The 21,948-nt window shown below is 38.1% G+C and overlaps 1 protein-coding gene across 1 annotated transcript; it reads right to left on the bottom strand.

Annotated features, from left to right (window-relative positions):
- Window positions 1-8,192: 8,192 nt before the first annotated feature.
- LOC137294434 (lipoxygenase homology domain-containing protein 1-like) lies at window positions 8,193-21,197 on the bottom strand. Its single transcript, XM_067825443.1, has 12 exons — window positions 20,832-21,197; window positions 20,008-20,151; window positions 18,919-18,983; window positions 18,352-18,516; window positions 17,623-17,775; window positions 16,397-16,568; window positions 14,846-15,044; window positions 13,635-13,683; window positions 12,953-13,091; window positions 9,597-9,763; window positions 9,178-9,264; window positions 8,193-8,591 (listed from the first exon to the last, which is right to left on the bottom strand). The coding sequence occupies exons 1-12, from the start codon at window positions 21,070-21,072 to the stop codon at window positions 8,193-8,195; spliced, it is 1,980 nt and encodes a 659-aa protein (XP_067681544.1). The 5' UTR covers window positions 21,073-21,197.
- Between the last annotated feature and the right edge of the window lie 751 nt (window positions 21,198-21,948).

Here is a 21,948-nt window from a genome sequence, read left to right as displayed (position 1 = left end):
ATTACTGGTAACGCCTCTGAGATTACCCGACAAAGGCTCCCATTTGGCATTTCTTTTGTCTAGATCGATTATAGGATTAATCGATAACACGCTGATTGATTAATTAGTTTTATGAGGGATTTGTCAAAAGGTAGTGTTTATGTATGTACATTTACTGATCTATGCTGAATACACTCTGTCGTGTCTGTGTCTATGTAAAAACAACACCCTTCTTTCAAAGGATTAACCGCCAATTCATTGATTGATTGCTCATTATTGGCTGAATAAATAACTTTTTAAAAAGACTGACGCACATTATGCAATTAGTTGCCAGGTGTGCTATCTTGGGTAACCAATGAAACTATACAGCAATGAATGCTATTTAAGTTTGTTTTCACCGACTTACAAAATCAAAATTACTTTGTACTGGTAGTAAAATATGTATTTTATTGATGGACATTAGGATTTTACATGACATTGCTTATAACATGACAATTTCACTCTTGGAAGCGGTCAATATATGGGGTCAATATAATATTACTTATGATAATATTGTCACATCGGCCACAACCTCGTTTTCGAGGAAGAGAGCGTTATATTCATGTAAAATCCTTTTGGTCAGCAATGTGTAGTAAGCAGTCTTGATTTTATAAACTCGATGAAACTTGAACTCCATTTTCTATCCTGGAAGCGTGGTAGGGGGCGAACCATCCGATTTAGCATACCACAGGCTTCCACAACGCTCACTTCGCACACTAACAACCAATTTAAGCACAAACCACGGGGTCCGGTGGAAATCTGTGCATAGTGACATCATCACCCGACCCCAAGGAACAGTTGACGGCAACAATTCGGCCCGTCTCTGGTAACGTCGAGAAATCAGCAAAATGACGAGCTTCCTACACATTTTCTATACATTTAACTGAAAATCGTTCCTTCCATGACGTCATTGTAGGGTTCTGGCGAGTTACGTAACCTGTCTGCAGTTTCGTTTGCGGGCAAGAGAGAAGCAGACGGCTTTTTAGGAACTTTGAGCGCTTGGTATTAATTAACCACAATATAAACAAAAACGTAAATGGTGTTCCGTTTATGACTAACCAGAAGTCTTTCACATGCAGTGATAAAAAGAGTACCCAAAAACTGAGTTTAGTTGTTCTTTAAGTCAGTAGTCAAATCTCATTCCAAACTGTACCAGACTTAGGGTACTACTACTCACTACTGTAGTCGCATGCCATCAGTATCATGAGCAGTTCCTATTTAATTGGGTAGGCGATTAGGTGCCTGACTCTGAGGGTGCGGGTTCGAATCCCGGATTTGATTCAACCAAAAAAGTAGTAGAATTTGTACTATACTAAGAAAGTGAAATTCCAAATATGACATGTGTTGCGTTTGACCACTTTCTAAATGGCATCGTGTAATCATAGCTTTCGGTCGTGGGAGCCGTGCCAATTTACACTTATCAGAGGGGTACACAGCGTACGCAGTCTAGACTACCGACTGTCCGACTTTCATATTTTGTGGAAGTCGCGGTGGCTGAGCGGCCTCGGCGGCTGACTTTGTGTGCTGGCGATTAGGTGCTTGACTCTGAGAGTGCGGGTTCGAATCTCGGATGGGACTCCACCATGAAAGTACTAGAATTTGTACTATACATGTACTAATAAAGTGAACTCCCAAATATGACATATGTTGCAGTATATTTTGGTTATTAACTTCTGTGGAACCTTTACTTGTTATAATTGTGACATAGACCAATGTCATACTGCATTGAGCAAAAAAAAGAGAAAGTTGTGTTCTTATTTTTCAGATTGAGTGATCTTAACAATGAAGATCTTGTAAATATTCTACACCTGGTACCTTTTCAAGATGGTTTGCAAAATGTAGCTAGAACATCAAATTCAGTCCATACATTTGTACAATCAGTTTGGCAGCTTTGGACACATATTGATCTGTCTTTTCAAGAACTTTCTGTTGTGGAATTCCACCGAATTCTTAAGTATTTTGAAACTTTGAATCTTTGCCATGTAGCTATATATAGGTGACCTTGTCTAACCACCCATTGTCATACCATCAACCAGCTGCAGGTGACATTGCCTGACCACTAAATGTTATACCATCAACCAGCTGTATGTGACCTGGTATGACAGCAATTGTCATACCATCAACCAGCTGTAGATGACCTGCTCCGACCACTCAATTCCATACAATCAATCAAGCCTCTTTGACTGACCACCATTTACAGCGGTCACCTCAAGTGACCAGCGCAAGTTGCTATGTACCTATTCTGTGGTACATAACTCACTGTAGTTATATTTACAACCGTCTCTATATGTAAGAACAAACAAAATAAACAAAGCTTAAGACAACAAGTGACTCATTTATTCTCTCTTGTATTTCCTAAAATACATCAGTTAACAGTAATGCCTTAATCATTCAGCTGCAAATTGGAGTTTCCATAAAATATTCCATTAACAACAAAATGTCAATATTTTCAATGAATCACAATCTATAACATAAATCAAATGGTTGTTTTGTTCTCTTCTAGAGCAATCAAAATAGCATCAAATCTGAATCAAAATAAACCTTTAAACGTACGCAAGATCTAGGAAGCTTATCACATAGTTTTGAGAAAAAAATCATATAAAGAGACACACAAACAAAAACAAACAAGAATCATGAAAAAAAATATGCATGAGCAATATTTTTGGAACAAATTTCCATTATTCACTGAATTTTGAACAGGCATAAATAACAATAAAATAACATAAAAATGTCGATTTTGAAATATAGCAGTCATGGTGGCCATATTGAAATCTGACTTGAATTGACTAAAGCAACATTACTGCTGATGCAACCTGCATGTAGATTTCATTTATCCATTTGTTTCCAGGGCGATATTTATAGTGTGAAGGAATGCATTTATTCTGAATTTAGGAGTGACTGGGTAATGGGAAAAGGTCAAATAAAGGTCAAAATTTCAAATATTACCCAAAAATGTGGGGTGCAGTGGGTTAGCTGGCAAAAGCGCCAGGCTAGTGATCCAGCGAGGTTGAGGTGTCATGATCGAGCACATCAGTGACCAGGTGTAAAGACCTTGGCGTCATCTTTGTGTGTAAACTCTTTCCATGTTGTCACAGCCCCTAGTTTACAGTACACAACCCTGTCCACTTAAAAGAACCCACAAATCTGTTGGGACATGATCAGAGAGTAGCTTCATGAATTCGTGACTTACACCTAGTTGTGGGTACAGCAACATGCAGTAAACTTGGACAAAGCACTGTGACCATGAGTCCCAGTCCAGGCAGCTGTGAATGGGTACCTCGATAGGATGAGACAGCCATAAATAACTTGGAGTGCCTAGAAGCAGCAAGTGTTGTATACTCCCCAGCGTGTTGAGAATGATAATATGATTGGCCTTTGATATTGACTTCCAGTGATCGAGGGAAACATATGTCAGTGCCTTGAGCAAGCACTTGTTGCCTGGATATGTGCACTATATAAATATCCTATAATAATAAATAATAATACAGTTTGACAACAAATTACCAACTACTGGTTAGCTTTTTCAAAATGGCCATCATATTGATTCTGATCTCTTAAAAAAATGGGGTGCAATTGCTAATTCAAACCAGCACATGAAATTTCACTTTCTGTTCATTTATTTCTTAGAAGATGTTTCCAAAAAAGACAAAGTACAATGGAAAACTGATGCCAGACTTTAGAGACTGTTACAAAAGCTATCTGAAATACCTGCTAGTCTTGTCTCTTTTAGTAGATAGTATTCTGAATCATTTCTGTTATAAACAAAGGTCAAAACTCTCAGGGATGTTATGAATACCTGATGGTGCAAAGAGACTCAATTTCTGGTCCAGGATGTCCTTTAATGATACCAACACTATAAATACTTGAATGGTTAACAGATAGAGTGAGACCTGTCTATACCAAACATTTTACACCTACCCATGTATTTACTCTTAAAAAGTGGTCATTTGCAAGTTTTGCAAACATCCTGCCTGACAAGAGCACAAGTTAGTTGTAACTTACAACCTGTCAAGACTAAAACAAGCTAACATCTAGACCTACAAGTCTCCTTGTACTCAATGCAATATAACTCATGGAATCCACTTTGTTTTGTGGTGCAAAGAGAGAAGTATTTATTCATTTATGTTAATGGTTTAATGCTTCGTGTTCTAAATATTGATTTCAAACTGTGATGCGCACAGCTGGCAAAATCCAGAAAACCTTTACAAGGGTGTGAATACCATTGTGACAAAAAGATTGGGCTTACTAATGATTTGGGCAAAAAAGGTTAGGCAAGCCCTCAATACTATCTAAATATAAAGCTTTGCAACATATTGGGCTTACAAGGAAAAACTGGCGCATGTTATATCTGATTGATGGGTGGGTCTGCTATTGCCAAATGTGATCTTTATATATGTTTACTCTCTGGGGAGTTGACATATAAAATATCATCATCATCATCATCATCATCATCATCATCATCATCATCCCTATTCAAAACTACTTCACTCCCTTTCCTACAACTGAGTTAAAAATAACTGCAAATTGTTCTTTGAAACTTTTCTATAAACGACTAGTTCAAGGCTGAAGATCATTAATATTGATGACATACAAAAAATACATCATCGTTGATATCACATGTTGTGTTAAATAATTATGTCATTTCTTTTAAATAATACAAAAACATCTGATAAACTGATATGTGCATTGACTATACAACAAGACTATGAATATCAAATAACAACTAGAAAACTGAAAAAGTAACAAATAGCCCAGGCTTGCTGAGGATATTTTTACCGTTATCAATGAGTGCTCATAGGATTGATATCAGTAGACACGAGGATGAGATTCTATTTATCATCCAAAATCATTCTTCATCAGTTTTCAATGAAAAATGTACATCTCTAAATACAATACTGCCACATAGTTACATCATCAACTTCATGATGTCATAACATTGTTACATCATCAACTTCATGATGTCATAACATTGTCAGGCATTGTACAAAATCTGCTGTCAATATCTCCAAAGAGGTATCGTCTGATCTCCTGTGGAACACAGTTTTGGATGTGCTGTGTTATCATCATATAACAGCTGGCACTTGACAAAATATTAACAAAGAAAAACATTCTAAAGGAAGCAGAGAAGAATTCTTAATTTCAGAGCTTTGTCAATCTAGACTTGTCCAGTTATTCTTTAGACTTGAGGCAGATTTAAATTGGATTCCTTCCTCTGAGATCTCTGAGGCAGATTAGTTGTATGGGTCAGTTGCAAATGTAAGACAGACAAAAGGTTGTATGTGCACCATATGAAAATGGTAGGGAATTTGTTTACCAATGTTTCAAAGTTTTCCACAAATTTGTAATTTGACACTGGTGACCTAATTAGGAGTTTGTGGCCAAAAAAGGTCAAATGGTAAATAATAATTAATAATTACTCTCTAGGCCTGTACCCTAATAAAGAAATAAATAACAAAATCTTCCCTTTTGTCAATTTTGTGAAAACATCTTGAGACAAACAATCTATTTATTTAGTTTAAGAAAAACAATGCTATGAGTGGGTATTACATATGAAAATATTACTCCAATGCAACACACTAACACTTTCAAAGGGAAATGGATAAACGTGAACAAAAGCAATGATTTTGGTTTCCTAGATGATCCATCCATCCATCCATCCATCCATCCTTCTACCATCTATCCATACTCCATCAATCCACCCATCATCATCCATCCTATACTCAGCAAACACAGACACCATTAGTTACAATACTCGGTAAGTGAAGTATACTTTGTGAGTATACTTTGATCTATAACCACAACAATAATATAAAAACAAAGTTCAACAATTATCATGAAAATAACCATGGATATATAACTTGAGCAATTTTTCATTAAAAACAAATTCTGATAAAATTAAGATATACAATGTATTGTTCTATAAAAAACTGCAATCTAAAAGAAATCATCCTGCAAATATGATGGAGAGATGATTGGATATAGAAAAATACAAACTCTACAAACAATATAATATATGCCTAACATTCGACAATGTTGTTTTAACACACACTGTTACAAGAAGATTACAACTGATGAGGACTTCACACTTCAACTAGAGGTTGATTTGCAATGGAGAGCTTCAAAATTATTACTCAGTGACTCACTGACTCACTCACTGACTCACTCACTCTAGTTGAGCTCTATTTGCCTGAGATGTATCATGGAAGGTATCAGATTACAAGGATTGATTTTGCAAGAAAGTCACAAATTTAATTTTTTTATACACTTGGGGTGCAGTATATATGTACAGTATCTGAGAGCATGACAATGTGCATCAAATCCTTCTCTATATGCACTCTACACCTCAAGATCTACCAGGCAATGCTATGAAATGACACATTTTTCACACATATTTTATAATAATTTCTAAAATTTACACATGCACAAAAGTTAAGCACCACTATTTTCATAGTGTCTTGATTCACAGGCAAACTGTAGCAAATATGTTTGCGCACCATAGAGAATATGACAAGTCTTCTTATATGCGAGCGAAGCGAGCAAAGGTTGGCAACATACTTTCCTCGCTTCAGATCGAAAAAACATTTTTCATGTCAAAATAAAATATCGCCACCATCAAAGGTACACTTCCATTGCCCCACTTGGCTGTGCTTTCACATTTCCTACCCTGCATTTAGTAATTACTCACATGAAATATGTTTTATTCAATATTTTAAGCGCCACTCTTGGTATTCAGATTGTTCTTTGCCTCCATTACCCCTGCTAGCTTCCAGTTGAATGGAGTGACGGAACAAGAATAAGCAGAAATTAAAAGAAATACCATATTGCCTAATTTTATCATGAACCTGTTGGAGTTTATTTGTCTCATCTGTCAGTGCTATTGTTAGATTTTACGTAACATTTATTCTACATAAAAACACTTCTGGCGTAATGGGCGAATGATGCAGGGGAGGTAACTGTGAAGTATTCCATATAGAATAAAACCCTCCTGTTCCTTCACTTTGACCCGGAAGATGGAAGGGAGAATGGAGGCAAAGAATGGTATGATATATCGCGCATTGCGCTTAAAATGTTAACAATTATTTCACGTGAGTAACTGTTCAACATGGGGTTGGAAATGTGAGAGCACAACCCGGTGAAGAAATGGGTGTATTCTTTTGATGGTGGCAATGTTTTATTTTGACATGAAAAATATTTTTGGACAGAAGTGAGGAAAGTACGTTGCCAAACTTTGCTTGCTTCGCTCGCATGTAACAAGACTGGTCATTTTCTCTGCCCATTTGCGCTACAGTTTGCCTGTGCTTGATTTCACCACTGAAGATCAGAAAAACAAACTATAAATGTTTATGACTGAATAAGCCTTCCATAGATTCTTGATCCTTGTCAAGATATGACAAGGAAAACGTTCTGCACATGCAACTCCATTTCCCTTCCATCTGAATCTTGAAAATCAAGTTTCACACACTTGGTTTCACCAGTCTGTTGTGAGATTCTCCTTTCACTTTAGAGTTAGAAAATCTACCGCTGAGAGATTGCAGGTGATAGACATGAAAAATGCTGGCATGTCAGGCAGGGCCATTGCAAGGCAAATGGGTCGTCATCACAGTGTCATCACCCATTTAGTTGCCAAACATAATCAAACCAATGATGTCAGTGACAGGCATTGATCTCGTTATGATAGTTACCACTGAGTATCCAAAGTAGCAGATCACAGAAATAGTGGGTGGCGCTTAACTTTTGTGCATGTGTATATTTATAAACCGTAACTCTACGCTTTAACATTTGCACTTATGTGCAGTGAGATGAATGATCTCAAAATCTAGGAAAAAACTTTCATGGTTGTCAACTTTATTATGACAAACACAATATTTCAGAGTATATCTTTACTCCTCCATCTGATGGACATACGATGTACCCCAAAATGTTCTGTTCCTCATAAAAAGAAACTGACATCCATAACCTCTCTCCTTATGTGCATCAGTTCTAAATATCATTTAAAAACCTGATACTCAATCACATCTCTCACAATCAGATAAAGGTCAGCTACCATTATCCAAATAATATGCTCCCTAAATACACGCTTCCAAAATTTGATCTGATGACTGAATTCTGACATCTGGACGGAAGGTTTGTGCAAGAAATGCTAACAGCTAGTACACTAAATAAGTGGATCACAGTCAGTCATCACGCTCTTTAAACACTGTCTCTTTACTGTCAACAGTCAGTTCCCTACTTGTCATACCGTCACCTTCATCTTTGGCTAGCCATTTATGACACACAAAGTAATATCTCTCATATTCTGGAATCCGCAGTATCTTGCCATCCCGATCGAACACTTCTTCTGCATAGTCTTTGGTTCGGGACCTGTCTCTCTTCCTGGACTTTTTCTCCTCATCTGAAGTGTCTGATTCAGATTCAGACTGTGAGTTGTCACTGTCTGTTTTCTTTCTGTCTTCTTTGTTCATCCTCTCTGCATACCTCTTCCTCCGTCGCTCGGGGCTGTCTTTGTGAAACTTCTTCATCCGTTTGAGCCTCTCTATCTTCTCTGCCTTGGTCAAATATCTCTTGACTGTCACCTGGAAAGGGTAAGTGCATCATTGGAATGAGACAGTAGATACTAGTATACACAACTCAAAGGCAGAAAAAACACTTTTTTCATGACTACATACAATATGGCCATGGTTCAATATCACCAGGAAAAAATGTGTTCTCTTGAACTTCTCTGGGTGGTGCAGATAAAGTTTTACATTTAGGCAGTGAACATTTATGTCACTGTCAGGTGTATTCTGTAAAAAAAATGAGATCTGGTCAAGCAGCAGGTAAACATGAACAACAATCAGAATCAGTAGAGTCAGTGACACATCAGTCAAGTCACATACTGACTCAACCATATCATCACTAGTCTCAGGACCATCTTGTCTGGATATCTACAGGACTACATTTATAAACTCTCACAGGATTTCAGCAGCCAACAGTTCACAAAATTCACTGCCAAGTCCAAACAATGCATACTACAGAAATGGGTTACTGAAAACCAGTTCTTCACAGATTGGTGTTGAATAGCTACACACTAATATACATGATTAGATTTTCCCAATCCCTGAAGAACAATCCACCCTGAACGAAAGCAAGTGTAGAGGACAAGAGCAGAGCTGTACTTACATCTTCCAGGAACCATCCTGCACCAGGTCCCGTGTTGTCATGACTTACGACGATCCGAGTTAGTGGACCAACATCAATTCCTCGCAGCTGTAACCAAAGTCAAAACATTACTGCAGGTGTCAGTAACTGATCATTTAGTTTTTATGGGAACTAACGTTCACTTCTTACTGTAAACCAGGTACACAAAATGATCCTTACGCTGTGTAAACTTTATCGTTTTTGAAAGGCATTTTAAAAGTTGTACAGGTCAAGGAAAAGCGAGCTCAATGGCTAGTCAGCAGTGTTAGTACCTGCACCGAAAGGTCGCACCCAATGCAATAAAAAAGTTGACTATCCACAGAACTTGGTTTTCCTTAAACTTTATCGTAACTGATACTACAGCTTGTCTAATGCCACTAAAAGAATGACTTTGTACTTACATCAAACTCCTCCATCATGCCCCTCTCAAAGTTGTCTTTAGCATCATCCATCTGTATTTTACGTGTTGTTCCTTTCGGTCCTACAAACTGGATGAACACATTTGCATCCGTGCCAGCATACTTGACATCTCCGGTCCTCACAGTCACATGGTACCGAGTATTCTGGCCTGAAACATTACACAGATCAGAATATTGACACTGGGTCCTGTGTTTTGGTGGGCAGTGGTGGCCTTACGGTTCCAGTATTTGCTTATCACACCTAAGATCTGGGTTCCATCCTCTACATGGGTACAATATGTGATGTGGCGTAAACTAAACTCACTCACCCCTGTAACTGGACCTCGTGTGTTGAAACATCACAGCACTTCAGTCATTTTGTGTAATTTGATATATAAACTCAGTTGTTCATTTTGTAAAAGTTCCACATGTCCATGTCATAAATTTTCTGGCTATCAAGCCTTAATTTTTTCATTCATTTGGTTGCTATGGAGACTGAATTTTGTATTTTGCAAGAAACTTATTTGAGCCAGGTGCCATTCTAAAGATTGACTTAAGCAACAACTTGCTGCACTAGATGAAAATCTCCATCTTGCATCGGGTCCAGCTGACAAGGTGGTGATTTTATCAATGCTCAATTTTGTGAATAAGTTAGGTTGCCATGATGATTCATGATCTGATGATTCAAAAATTGAGTGAGTGGGTGAGTGAGTATGATTTTATGCCACTTTTAGCAATATTCCACCATCACGGCAGGGGACATCAGAAAGAGGTTTCTCACACTGTACCTGTGTTGGAAATTGAACCAAGTTTTCTTGAGTGACGAGAATGCTTTAACCACTGGGCTACGTCATCACTCTTGACGAAAATTGACTATTGCAGCATGTTGTCTAGCTGACAGGTGTTTGTACAGTGGAAGCTGTCTAAACTGGCCGTCATTGGGACTGAAGAATTAGTCCTATTTAGACAATCTTCCGAAACATAGAGCTGATGATAAATGTACAAGCCACGGACTGGACTGAGATTTTATGCTAAAGTTGGCAACTTGCCGGATTGGACAGATGCCGGTTTTGACAGCTCCCACTGTACTATCAAACCTCAGTTTTGTGACTAATTTTGGTTGCCATGGCAACTGCATGACATTTTGTGACCAATTGTGTCAGTTGCCCGTTAGTCCTTTGTGATAACAAGCCATCTTAACCATATGGCTGATTTACAAAGAAGACACATATCAGGACTCGCTCCACATTTTGGCACTTTGTGTTCACAATTATTGAGAAACGATGTGTGTACAAACCAAAGCAGAATTGATGCTAGCTGTGAAAAATTAATTTCATAAATGGGAATATACTGGTTATGACATCAAGCAACACACACAACAAACTTCTAGCACAAAACCCAACACCATTCAACCATTATAACCACTAAAACCACTAGGCTTGAACCAGTGTTGTGCACTAGGTGATGAGTGATCATCAGAGGTCGACAGAATGAGTCACCTTCCTCGTAGCTTGATATTACAGAATCATCTTGGTCACATTCTGGATTGATTATGTGGAAAGTAATCTCTACCATACCTCAGCTAAAAAGACAACAGACAAGATGAACTGAAGTATCAACACTCAGTGTGAACTGAAATTTCAACAAATAAGGTGACCTAAAGTGACAAATGCCTAGGCGAGCTAAAGTGACCACACACAAGATGAACTTAGGCGATAGCAAACAACATGAAATGAGAGAGTGACTTTAGTTTTACGCCAAACTCAGCAATATCAAAGCTATATGTTGGCAGTCTGTCAATAATCATATCTGGACCAGACAACCCAATGATCAACAGCATAAGCATCAATCTATACCATTGGGATATGATGACATGTGTCGATCAAGCCTGACAACCCAATCCTGTTAGTCATATCTTACCACAAGCATGGTTACTAATCATCAAATCTAACCAAGTCATCATGAATACAAGATGACATGAAGCATCAACAGAAAATGTCAAATAAATACATACAGAATATACATACAGATTATATATGATAACAGAACAACAGACACAATGGACCAAAGTGTCAAGGATGTGACCTCCAATAAAAACTGAAAACATGATATAAAGTAACAGCTATGAACAAAAGTGACAAATGATCTGGCGAGCTAAAATGACAAGCTGAACTAAAGTGCCAACTGACAAGTTGTACTCCTCACCTTTAGTGACTGCTCTGCCTGCAAACATCAGCCACTTTGTTAGATTGCATTCAAATATCACAAGTTTGAGTTCTTGAAAAAACAGATTAGTAATATATACTGGACAGAAAAGAAATACAACTGGCTTTTTGTCAAGTTTCTGATTACACGATGTCATTTAGAAAGTGGTCAAATGCAACATATGTTATATTTGGGATTTCACTTTCTTAGTAAAGTACAAATTCTAGCATTTTTTGGTTGAGTCCAATCCAGGATTTGAACCTGCACTCTCAGAGTCAGGCACCTAATCGCCAGCACACAAAGTCAGCCCCCTAGCCCGCTCAGCCACCTCGACTTCAACAAAAATGAAAGTCGGACAACTGCTAGTCTAGACTGCGTACTTTGTGTACCCCTCTGATGAGTTTTTGAATCCTAGATGGGACTCAACCAAAAAAGTACTAGAATTTGTACTTTACTGGGAAAGTGAAATCCCAAATATGACATATGCTGCAATTGCATTTCTTTTGCTATTTAGTATATGTGATCCAAGCATGTTTGAAAAGGTTTTTTTCACACAAAATAGCAGATTCATATAAGCAATGATAAACAACCTAACAAGTATAGATGGAGCCTAGTGGTTAAACTGTTATCTCATTACGCTGATTTGAAAAATGAATTTGAGACTTTAATCTTCTCTTGTATATTTTGCAGTTAAATATTTTGTATGCACAGTAGTTTTAGGTTGAACGTAAAGTTACATTCCCTGACTTTTCAAATGTTTCATAGCTGATAGATCAAGAAAAATGATTCCAAAAGATCACCTGGAGGTCAGAGTTTCTATGACTACGAAAGGCATTGTTTTGTCCGCATTTCCTGAGAAAACTATCGCATGTAAATCTGTGGAAGCCAACTTGTCACATTTATCCATTTTTACCATTTATCACCTTCTAAGACACCTTCAAGCATCTTTAGATCATGGTGTTAATTTTACTAAAAATGATTCTAATGAACACCTAGTTGTTATAATGCATGCAAACACGAGATTAAGACATTGCTGTGATATAATTAGAGTGATCACTATCTGTTAGACTGACATACATCAGAAAATTTCATTAAATGTTCGTGCTGTTGCAAATGACTGGCAGTGTTCTATAACTGTCAACCTGTAAATTCACCTTTGTGGATTTCCTTGTCTTGTTTTGTCTGAGCACGAAGTTCACGCCATAGCTTGCCATCACCGACGTCGCTTGCTATCCAGCCTCCATAGTTGAAGTGGGCAGAGAAACTTGGATCATTGATATCATGGATGATGACCTACAGAACCAATAATTGCTTTGGTTGGTGGCCTATGAATAGTCAAGTCAGGATCAATAAACTAGTGGTTGATAGTATGAGCAGCTTTAAGCTAACCTCAGTGAATGTATGATAACATGCAACCAAGTAAATCTATCTGACAACCTGAAATTCACTGAATATAAATTTACAAATATAAAGAGTTGAAAAGATGTATATGTTATGTTCAATTTATCTATGAAGAAATCAAGAAAGACACACTGAGTCCTTACTATAGAACTTGGTTAGTTGTAGTTTTAACCATTCTTTATTGAATTGGAACCAAATACACATTAAACCTTGCCAGTTTGTATTCTATACTGGTCATGAGTATGATGAAGTAACTTCTGTTTTTTCAATGCGGGTATTAGACATCCAGGCAGAATTAACAGTAAATAGAAAAATGGTACACTGAGCCACTTTAATTGATGAACAGCAACAATGCAAAGAACGATTTGTCTCTAGTCTTCCCCACTCTAGAATCAGTTGGTAATGCTAGACATTAAAGTGTATCCGTAATGATACCTTCTGTAGGTTCCATCCTGCTGCCAGGCCAGATCCATCATGCTCAATTCTGCAATCAAAACAAGGAGGACTGACAGAGTGAGTGAGGGAGTAGGCAACATATGCCGTATTTGGGATTTCACTTTCTCAGAGGGAGTAGGGTTTAACACTGCCTTCAATGGTGGATCAGTTATCAGCTTGATGAGTGAGTGAGTTTAGTTTTATGCTACACTCATCAATATTCTAGCTATATGACACATGAGCGGATCTAGCCTTTGGAAAAATGGGGGCTTGCACTTTTGTCATTTTATTTTTATCTTCAGTAGTATGGGGGGGGGGGGGGGGGGGGGGTGTTGATTTAGAATCAAAACATCACCTTGGAAAAAAAGGGGGGTTGCAATCCCCCCACAAGCATGGGTTACTGCAGATCAATATTCTATCCTGGACCTTCGCAGTTATCAGCTTGATGGGACGAATGAGTGAGTTTAGTTTCACACAGCTTTCAGCAATATTCCAGCAATATCATGGCAAAGAACAACAAAAGTGGGCTTCACACATTGCACTCATATTGGGAGTCAAACCCAGGTCTTCAGTGTGACAAGATAATGCTTTAACCACTTAAGCTACCCCACCACCCCAATGGGCAAATGACAAAAAGGAGGCAGCTTGTAGAACTGTTTAAGCAAATTATATTATCAAGATTTTGCTGTTGGATTTCAATCACCCAGGAATTAGTTTAGTAAATAACAGAAAGACAATAAAACCTATTTTTTTCTGATTAAGAAAAATGTTCCTCAAAAGAGTCTTGATACATTCTCTGAAAGCAGCACTTGATCACTTGTCAGCCTAAGACATCCTCACAGCCACTCCCACACAGACTAAGTCAACTAGCCACTGTCACTCGCTCACTTCATCCAGTGAGTGAAAGAGTGAGTGAGTTTAGTTTTACGCCACACTCAGCAATATTCCAGTTATATGGTGGCAGTCTGTAAATAATCGAGTCTGGACCTTACAATCCTGTGATCAACAGTATGAGCATTGATCTGAGCATTTGGGAACTAATCCTGTTACTCGCTGCATACGACAAGCATAGTTGCCATTTATGGCAAGCATGGGTTGCTGAAGGCCCATTCTACCCTGGACCTTCACAGGTGATCATCCACTCAGGTTATCATAAGGCAAGTCAGTCTTTCATGAGACAATCCCCTAATTCCTTAATGTTGTAACATTACCTGATTCTTTTAATTTCTCCAATATCTTTGATCCTGAACTTGAAATGGTCTTCACTGTTCCTCTCAAAGCGTTTCTTGTTCTTGTCGTCTGGGAGGTGCAACTTGGGACTCGAACCGGACTTGCCATACAGCGTCAAATACACCTTGGCATCCGTTCCTGCCATCTTCTTGTGTCCAGTTATCACAGTTATCTCCAGTTCTGTAAAGTCAGGAACATTGCCAATCAAATATGCCATTTTAGCAACTGGTCCAACCAATGTCAATTTGAGTGAGTGTTACTAGACTCTATTTTCTGTAATTTGTATTATTATTGATTAAGTGAGAGTTATTATGGGTCACGTTTTGTATAACGGTAATAGTGCTTTAAGTTAGTGCTTTAGAGTTGCCTCCCTTTGACATGTTTTCACTTGGTAACACATGGTCGTTCGCGAAGGTTCCATACTTTGCTGGAATACACAAGAATCAGTGACTGTGTATATAAGGCTGATTATTCTGTTGACCCACACACGACACACACGGACTACTCTTTGAATAACTGAAGTACATCATTCAGCATACCTACATCTGCCTGCCTCTTCGTCAACGCCTGACCTACATAACTGCTGTCAGACCGCTTGCTGTGTAACATTCAGTATACATTCAGTATAACTGTTTCTCACTCTCAAACCAAGACTTTGGTGAGTTGATATTATATTTGTGACCTATTACTTTAGATTTGACTCTAGCATTGTACTAGAAACATCTATTGTGAATCTTTTTATCTTGCTTTTGTTTGCTCAATACATAATATTGAAAAATTCAGACTTGTCAGTGTTATATTTTGCTGGTTCTGAGGATATTTCTTACACCTTTTGTCACGGCAAATTATTCATTATAACATGAGTGTCAAGTGACAAAGGGGCAAGGAATAGCTCAAAAACATGTATGTATTTAAGAAAAAGTTATCATCCATAACGTTTTGTCTTTCACTAGAATACCAACTTCTATATGCCTCTAAAGAACCTCAAATAGATCATTTTCAGATTTGTTCTAAACAAATATACCATTTGCATATTTGATCTGATTAGACATACCAATTTTTTATCTGGTATAATCATATATACCATTTTAAGATCTTGCCTCATCAAACATACTATTCTTGGACTTGATATACCGCTATAAGCTGGGGAGAATAGTTGAATCAAGTATACCATTTCTAGGTCTGGTCTTATCAAATTACCTAGTCTGATGGCTTATACCTGCACATACCATGACAACCCACTTACCCAGGGACCAAACACCCAGAAACCACACCTGCCAAATACTATTTTGTGTGAAATGAATTAAATGAAATACATAAAAAGGTTTCTGGATCATGAAATTTAGCTGCCATCAATGTAAAATGCAGATTCCTGAATAACACTTGACAAAATTCATTGCCCAGAGGCCAACACCCATGAATCAGGTGATGATTGTCCAGAAGATAAAGAGTGTTCCAGTGTGATGTTTACAAAGAAAATATGAAACTACAATATGTGTCCAGTTTGATGGAGACAAAACAAAAAAGCATACCTCGCTCTACCTTCTCCTTAAGTGACGCCTGAATGTCTCTCTTAATCCGGAAGTCTGCGTGGTGTAGGGACAGCCAGTTGTTGCACACAAACATCCATGACTGGTCAGTCAGCATGTTGGTGACCACTATGTGTTCCAGGAACCATGCATGTTTCTTCTCTAGGCCGTCATGCTGGAGACAAGTACCGTATATTATCGCGTATAAGCCGAATTTTGAGGACAAAAAAAGGCAATCTGTAGAAGGGGTTCGGCTTATCAATATAATAATAATATAATTTTACGAAAGTATTTTTCAGGTCGTCAGGTCCCTGTCAGGACGAGCGGACAGGTTAGCGGTACACCTGCCTGACTTGAAGTTGCAGCGCGGGTAAACACAAGCAGTGTTACAAAGTCACATTACAGGTAAATGCAAGATGAATCAGTGTCAGATTATAGGTAAATATTAGCAGTGTCAGGGACAGGTTATAGGTAAATACCAGCAGTGTCAGATATACGAGTAAATACTAGCAGCGTCACAGTCAGATTATAGGTAAATACTGACAGTGTCGCAGTGTCAAATTTTAAGCAAATACTAGGACTGTCACAGTCTCAGGTTATAAGTAAATATCAGAAGTGTCATAGTGCCAGGTTATAGGCAAGTACTAGGAGTGTCACAGAGTCAGGTTATAGGTAAATACCAGCACTGTTAGATTACAGGTGAGCACTAGCAGTGTCAAAGAGTCAATTTACAAGTAAATACCAGCAGTGTCATAGAGTCAGATTACAGGTAAATAAAAGAAGTGTTAAATTTCAGGTGAACACTAACAGAGTCACAGTGTCAGATTACAGGTAAATACAAGCAGTGTCACATTCAGATGTCAGAACATGTACAATTGTTCATACATCAACATCATAAAAACAATTTTGTTAATGGCCTATACATCATGATGCAAGACTATGATTATTGAGTCATCATAACACAAGCCAATAATCATCTTTCGAAGTGTGTTAATATTCACAATGGAATAATCTTTGAAAAATCCTCAACAAACAAACAGTTTATACAAATATAGAAATTTACAAAGATCATATCAAAATATATGTTACAATTATCCATTTCATCTTTACTCTTGGTTTAAAGGATCACAAGAATTTGAATAGCTTGTGAACAAAGAATACAAAATAGCCTCAGCTGAAAGACACGAAAAAACAGTTTTGTTTAAAGACTGTTCATTAGACTATCTTACCTCGATTGTTATGTAGGTGAGATTTCCAACTCGTGGACCTTTGTAGAAAAATGTCTCTGTAGTGCCCCTCATAAAACAAAACATTGAAGACCCTCGACCTTTTTTCAACTGTGTGCGCGCTGTGTCATCTTTTCCATGTAAACTTATATGCACCTGAAAATAGTCAAAGAATTACAGGAATGTAATGAGGATTATAAGTCAGCTCAATGCTGCCAAGATAAGAATACAATGTATGTATATCAGAATGTGTTGGCTTAGTGTGAGTGAGTGAGTGAGTGAATGAGTGAAAGAGTGAGTGAGTGAAAGAGTGAGTGAGTTTAGTTTTACGCCACACTCAGCAATATTCCAGCTATATGGTGGCGGTCTGTAAATAATCAAGTCTGGACCAGACAATCCAGTGATCAGCATGAGCAGACAGACAGACAGACAGACAGACAGACAGACAGACAGACAGACAGACAGACAGACAGACAGACAGACAGACAGACAGACAGACAGACAGACAGATACATACATAACATACAGTCAAGTGAGACTAGACTACGGAAAGGAAGTACAGTAACTGTTGTACGAAGAGTGGTGTAAAGTCACATTCGTACAACAATATTGCCCAATGTATGAGTGAGTTTGGTTTAACAATTTACTGTCAACAAGAACTCCAATGACAGACTACAGGATGCCGAGGATGATCTCCAAGATAACCAGAATAATATCATTTGAATCACCTACATTTGCACTAGTTCCTGCATTTGCCCTTGTGCCGGTTACCACGACAATGCGGTATAGAATCTCTGCTGGCGCTGTTGGCTCTTCAACCTTCACCTTGACTTGAGGTGGTGGGGCAACATAGTTGATATGTGGCCTCCGAGGTTTCAAAGGTCTTCTTGCTGGTCTCTGTTAAAAAGACTTCTTGCCATAGAATCTAGATTTGATTTGACATAAAATGAGACATCCATAAATAAAGACATTTTACATCACCCTTAATTTTGCAAAAACAGTTTTTTCTTTGTTTTAGCTCTTTGTATTTTGTTTACATGTTAACATAATTTGTACAAATGCAATATTATTATTTCCATACAACTTACATTAACTATTAATGCACTGGTCTTTTTCTCCTACCTTTTGATCCTTAGTCTAACAACCCCCTAAACTGTTATTTTTGACAGTGTGCATTGTGAAAAGTATGTGGATTCTTGCAACAACCTGTTCTGCTGTCAGCAGAAAATACAAGAGTCAATTCAGTGGAAATGAATAAAGCTACATGCATTAACCATGGAAAACAGATTGTTTACTCACAGAATGAAGGAGATGTCTTTGATGTTCTTCCAAAGTGGAACACAGGTAGCAGAAATTATGTTGAGCTGTAAAGAGCAAACAAACAAACAAACGCATCATTTTCTTAATGAGAATATTATAGGTTGAAGTAAGCACCTAGGTGAAGCTCATATTTCAAATGTAAGCATTAAACAAACACTGAGAACATATTTTATCTGAATACATAATGTATGAATTTCTTATACGTATGGTGAAGACACAAGTACATTGTCATGCAAATTTCCACTGTTTGTTTGTGTATTTCTGTTAAGTCCAAATATACTCATGGAAACAAATAAGGCAAAACACGAAAGTAGAAGTGAAGGAAATGCCTCTATTTATTTCCAGATTTTCACCCAGAGTGAAATATAAAGCGTGACAAGAAACCCCAAAATAGTGGAGGAACCCTTGCACTTTTGTGTGTTTATTTGTTTCCATGAGTATATATACATATATCTATCCCCTAATTTGATCTATGTCTGTTTACATTCTTCAAATAGAGGAGAAATAATGAAAACATTATATTGAGAATTTGACGGTAACAAAACAACTCTGTTGTCAACTGAGTATCCTGAGACTCTAACTCTGGGGCTCACATTTCGGTAAACCTGCACCACCCATTTCAAACTGAACGCTGTTGGATTTTCATTGACCGATCAAACACTGACATGAGGGATTGGGTAAGAGAGAAAACTCTACAAGAAACCAAAGCAGTGCCAGTGTTAAATGACACAAGACATCCTCTCCATCAAAAACATTTGAAGGTTTCTTTTGGTGTCAATAGTTTATTTCTCCAAAAAGTGATCATAAATCGAGGCAGTCACAGGCTGCCTTGTTGATCTGCAAAACTAAAATGGAGGTTGGTTTGGTACTTGCATTCTAAATGGCCTCTTCAATCAAATTGTGGATTCATTAAACAGGCATACAGAAATCAAGGGGAGGTAATTTGAGACTGCAAGAACTCAGGAATGAATCAAGGGGTTAGTGCACATTTACCAAAACGCAAGCCCAATGATGACTGTTACAATATAACATAAAGTGAATACAACAAAGTCTAATGTCAGTAATGACCTGTGAAAGTGACATTCTCGCTGGCCACGCTGCTTGCTGACAGGGAAGCAAGTGACTGCATAGAACCAAATGAAGCAAACATGACGCCTGGATCGTGCCAGGACACTTTCTCCCTGTCAGGTGCTGTGGCTTGATATGTCTGAGCTGAAAACATGCAGGATGCAGATCTAGATCAACATGCAGTGATTCTACTCATTAAAAGCATAATCACATGTTTTTCAAACAAACCACTGCTTCCTGAAAAAGTAATTTGATTCTGGTTAAAACAAGTGAGTGAGTCCAGTTTTAGTCTGCTTTTAGCAACACTTGTGCAATATCAGCATGGGAAACACCAAAAGTGGGCGTGGGGGGATGTTGGACTGGCAAGGTTAGTGTTAGTCGCATTGCAGGAATTCTGCTTGATGCGACTTGTTAAAAATATATGCAGTAACGAAAATAATAGCACTTTTAAGGTATCATACAAAAAGATTAGCCTAAGAAGATAAGTAATACTGTATCCTCTTCAATGTATGAGCTGCCTGAACAATGTTTAGATCTAGACTTGAGCCATAGGCGCTCGACTCTGATATATATTTCGAAGTATGACCTACATATATTATATATTCAGGTCATACACTTCCAAATATATCTCAGTGTCGCGTCGACTAGAGCTCTTGAGTTGAATTAAATCTTGATTTCATCTATGTACGAATCTGATATAAACATTCCTTAGTAAAAGCCTTATGCACATCTGTGGGCAAAACACATACACAACACTCAACTCTGTACAAAAAAATCAAGAGTGAATATGAAAACACTTTCATTCCAACGTGACGATGTATTACCTGAAGCTGGTCTACTGTCTCTGTGCCAGTTTTCACTTCCGTAATCTAGACATGGGTCCAATCTCATCATAGAAGATTTAATCCTCCTCATATTGTTTGATGTGTTTCGACACAGGTTTTGCAACCCGTCACCGTAGAGTTTAGTGTTGATCGGCCCAGCCCATGTCGCGTGGAGATCATCGCTCGATCCTTCACGCACCATCATGTACTGAGGCTTTCTCTTCCATATCTCTGACGCCATGTTTACTGAGTTTCTGACAGTGAGTACAACACTTTATCAAGTTGTATTATTCCAGTTGTCTTCAGAAGCGACGAGCGAGCACCTTGCTCTCTTTTTTCACGCCATGATGTTTACTTCCGTTTCCTAGGTACAACAGTTCCTTGTTATGATACACGCGGGTTTTACTGGCAGAGTTATCTCCCTTGTTCCAAGTGCTGTAGCATTACATTAAGTTGTAGTGTCGCTCTTAAAACATCACGCACACTTGTTCTCTTTCCCTGATTGATTTTAGATTTCTGGAATTTTAATCTTCATCGGTCTGTAAAGTGAATGATTATAAACTTCGAGAGAAAATATCGTATTAGCAGCATGACCCGTGAAGATCCTAGTAACATGCTTATCGTAACAGGTGACTAACGGGATCGGCCCATCATCGGGTCGTCAGACTCGGTTCACACATGTCACTGTATCCCAGTAATTTCATGCAGCTGGAATATTGCCGAATAAGGCTTAACATTTTAACTCACTCACTTAGGAGAATGATAAACCAGTTATTTCACCAGGGAGGTCGTCTTTCTGATTTAAGCAGATTTCTAGGGTTCACGAGGACACACAAGACTAACAAGCCACTGAAGAGGAAACAGAACCTTCAAAGTTTGCTACTCAGCCTGTTTAACTATCCTTGTTTGTAGAACCAAGCTCATATTAAAAACTTTCTACAGACAGGAAAATATATTCCTTATACCAGCAGGTCTTTTAAACAGGGTCTATGTCCCATGTGGGGAACCCGGACGAGTGAACGATTTAACCCCTGAGCTCTGTCTGTGTCAGTGAGGCCACGATCATCCATATCGGATCCTGCTTCTGATAAGTGACAATACTCTTCACAGAGAATTA

The sequence above is a fragment of the Haliotis asinina genome, chromosome 8, assembly GCF_037392515.1.
Source record: "Haliotis asinina isolate JCU_RB_2024 chromosome 8, JCU_Hal_asi_v2, whole genome shotgun sequence".
NCBI lineage: Eukaryota > Metazoa > Mollusca > Gastropoda > Lepetellida > Haliotidae > Haliotis > Haliotis asinina.
Note: the sequence above shows the minus strand (reverse complement) of the source record. Positions and strands in the feature narration are given on the sequence as shown.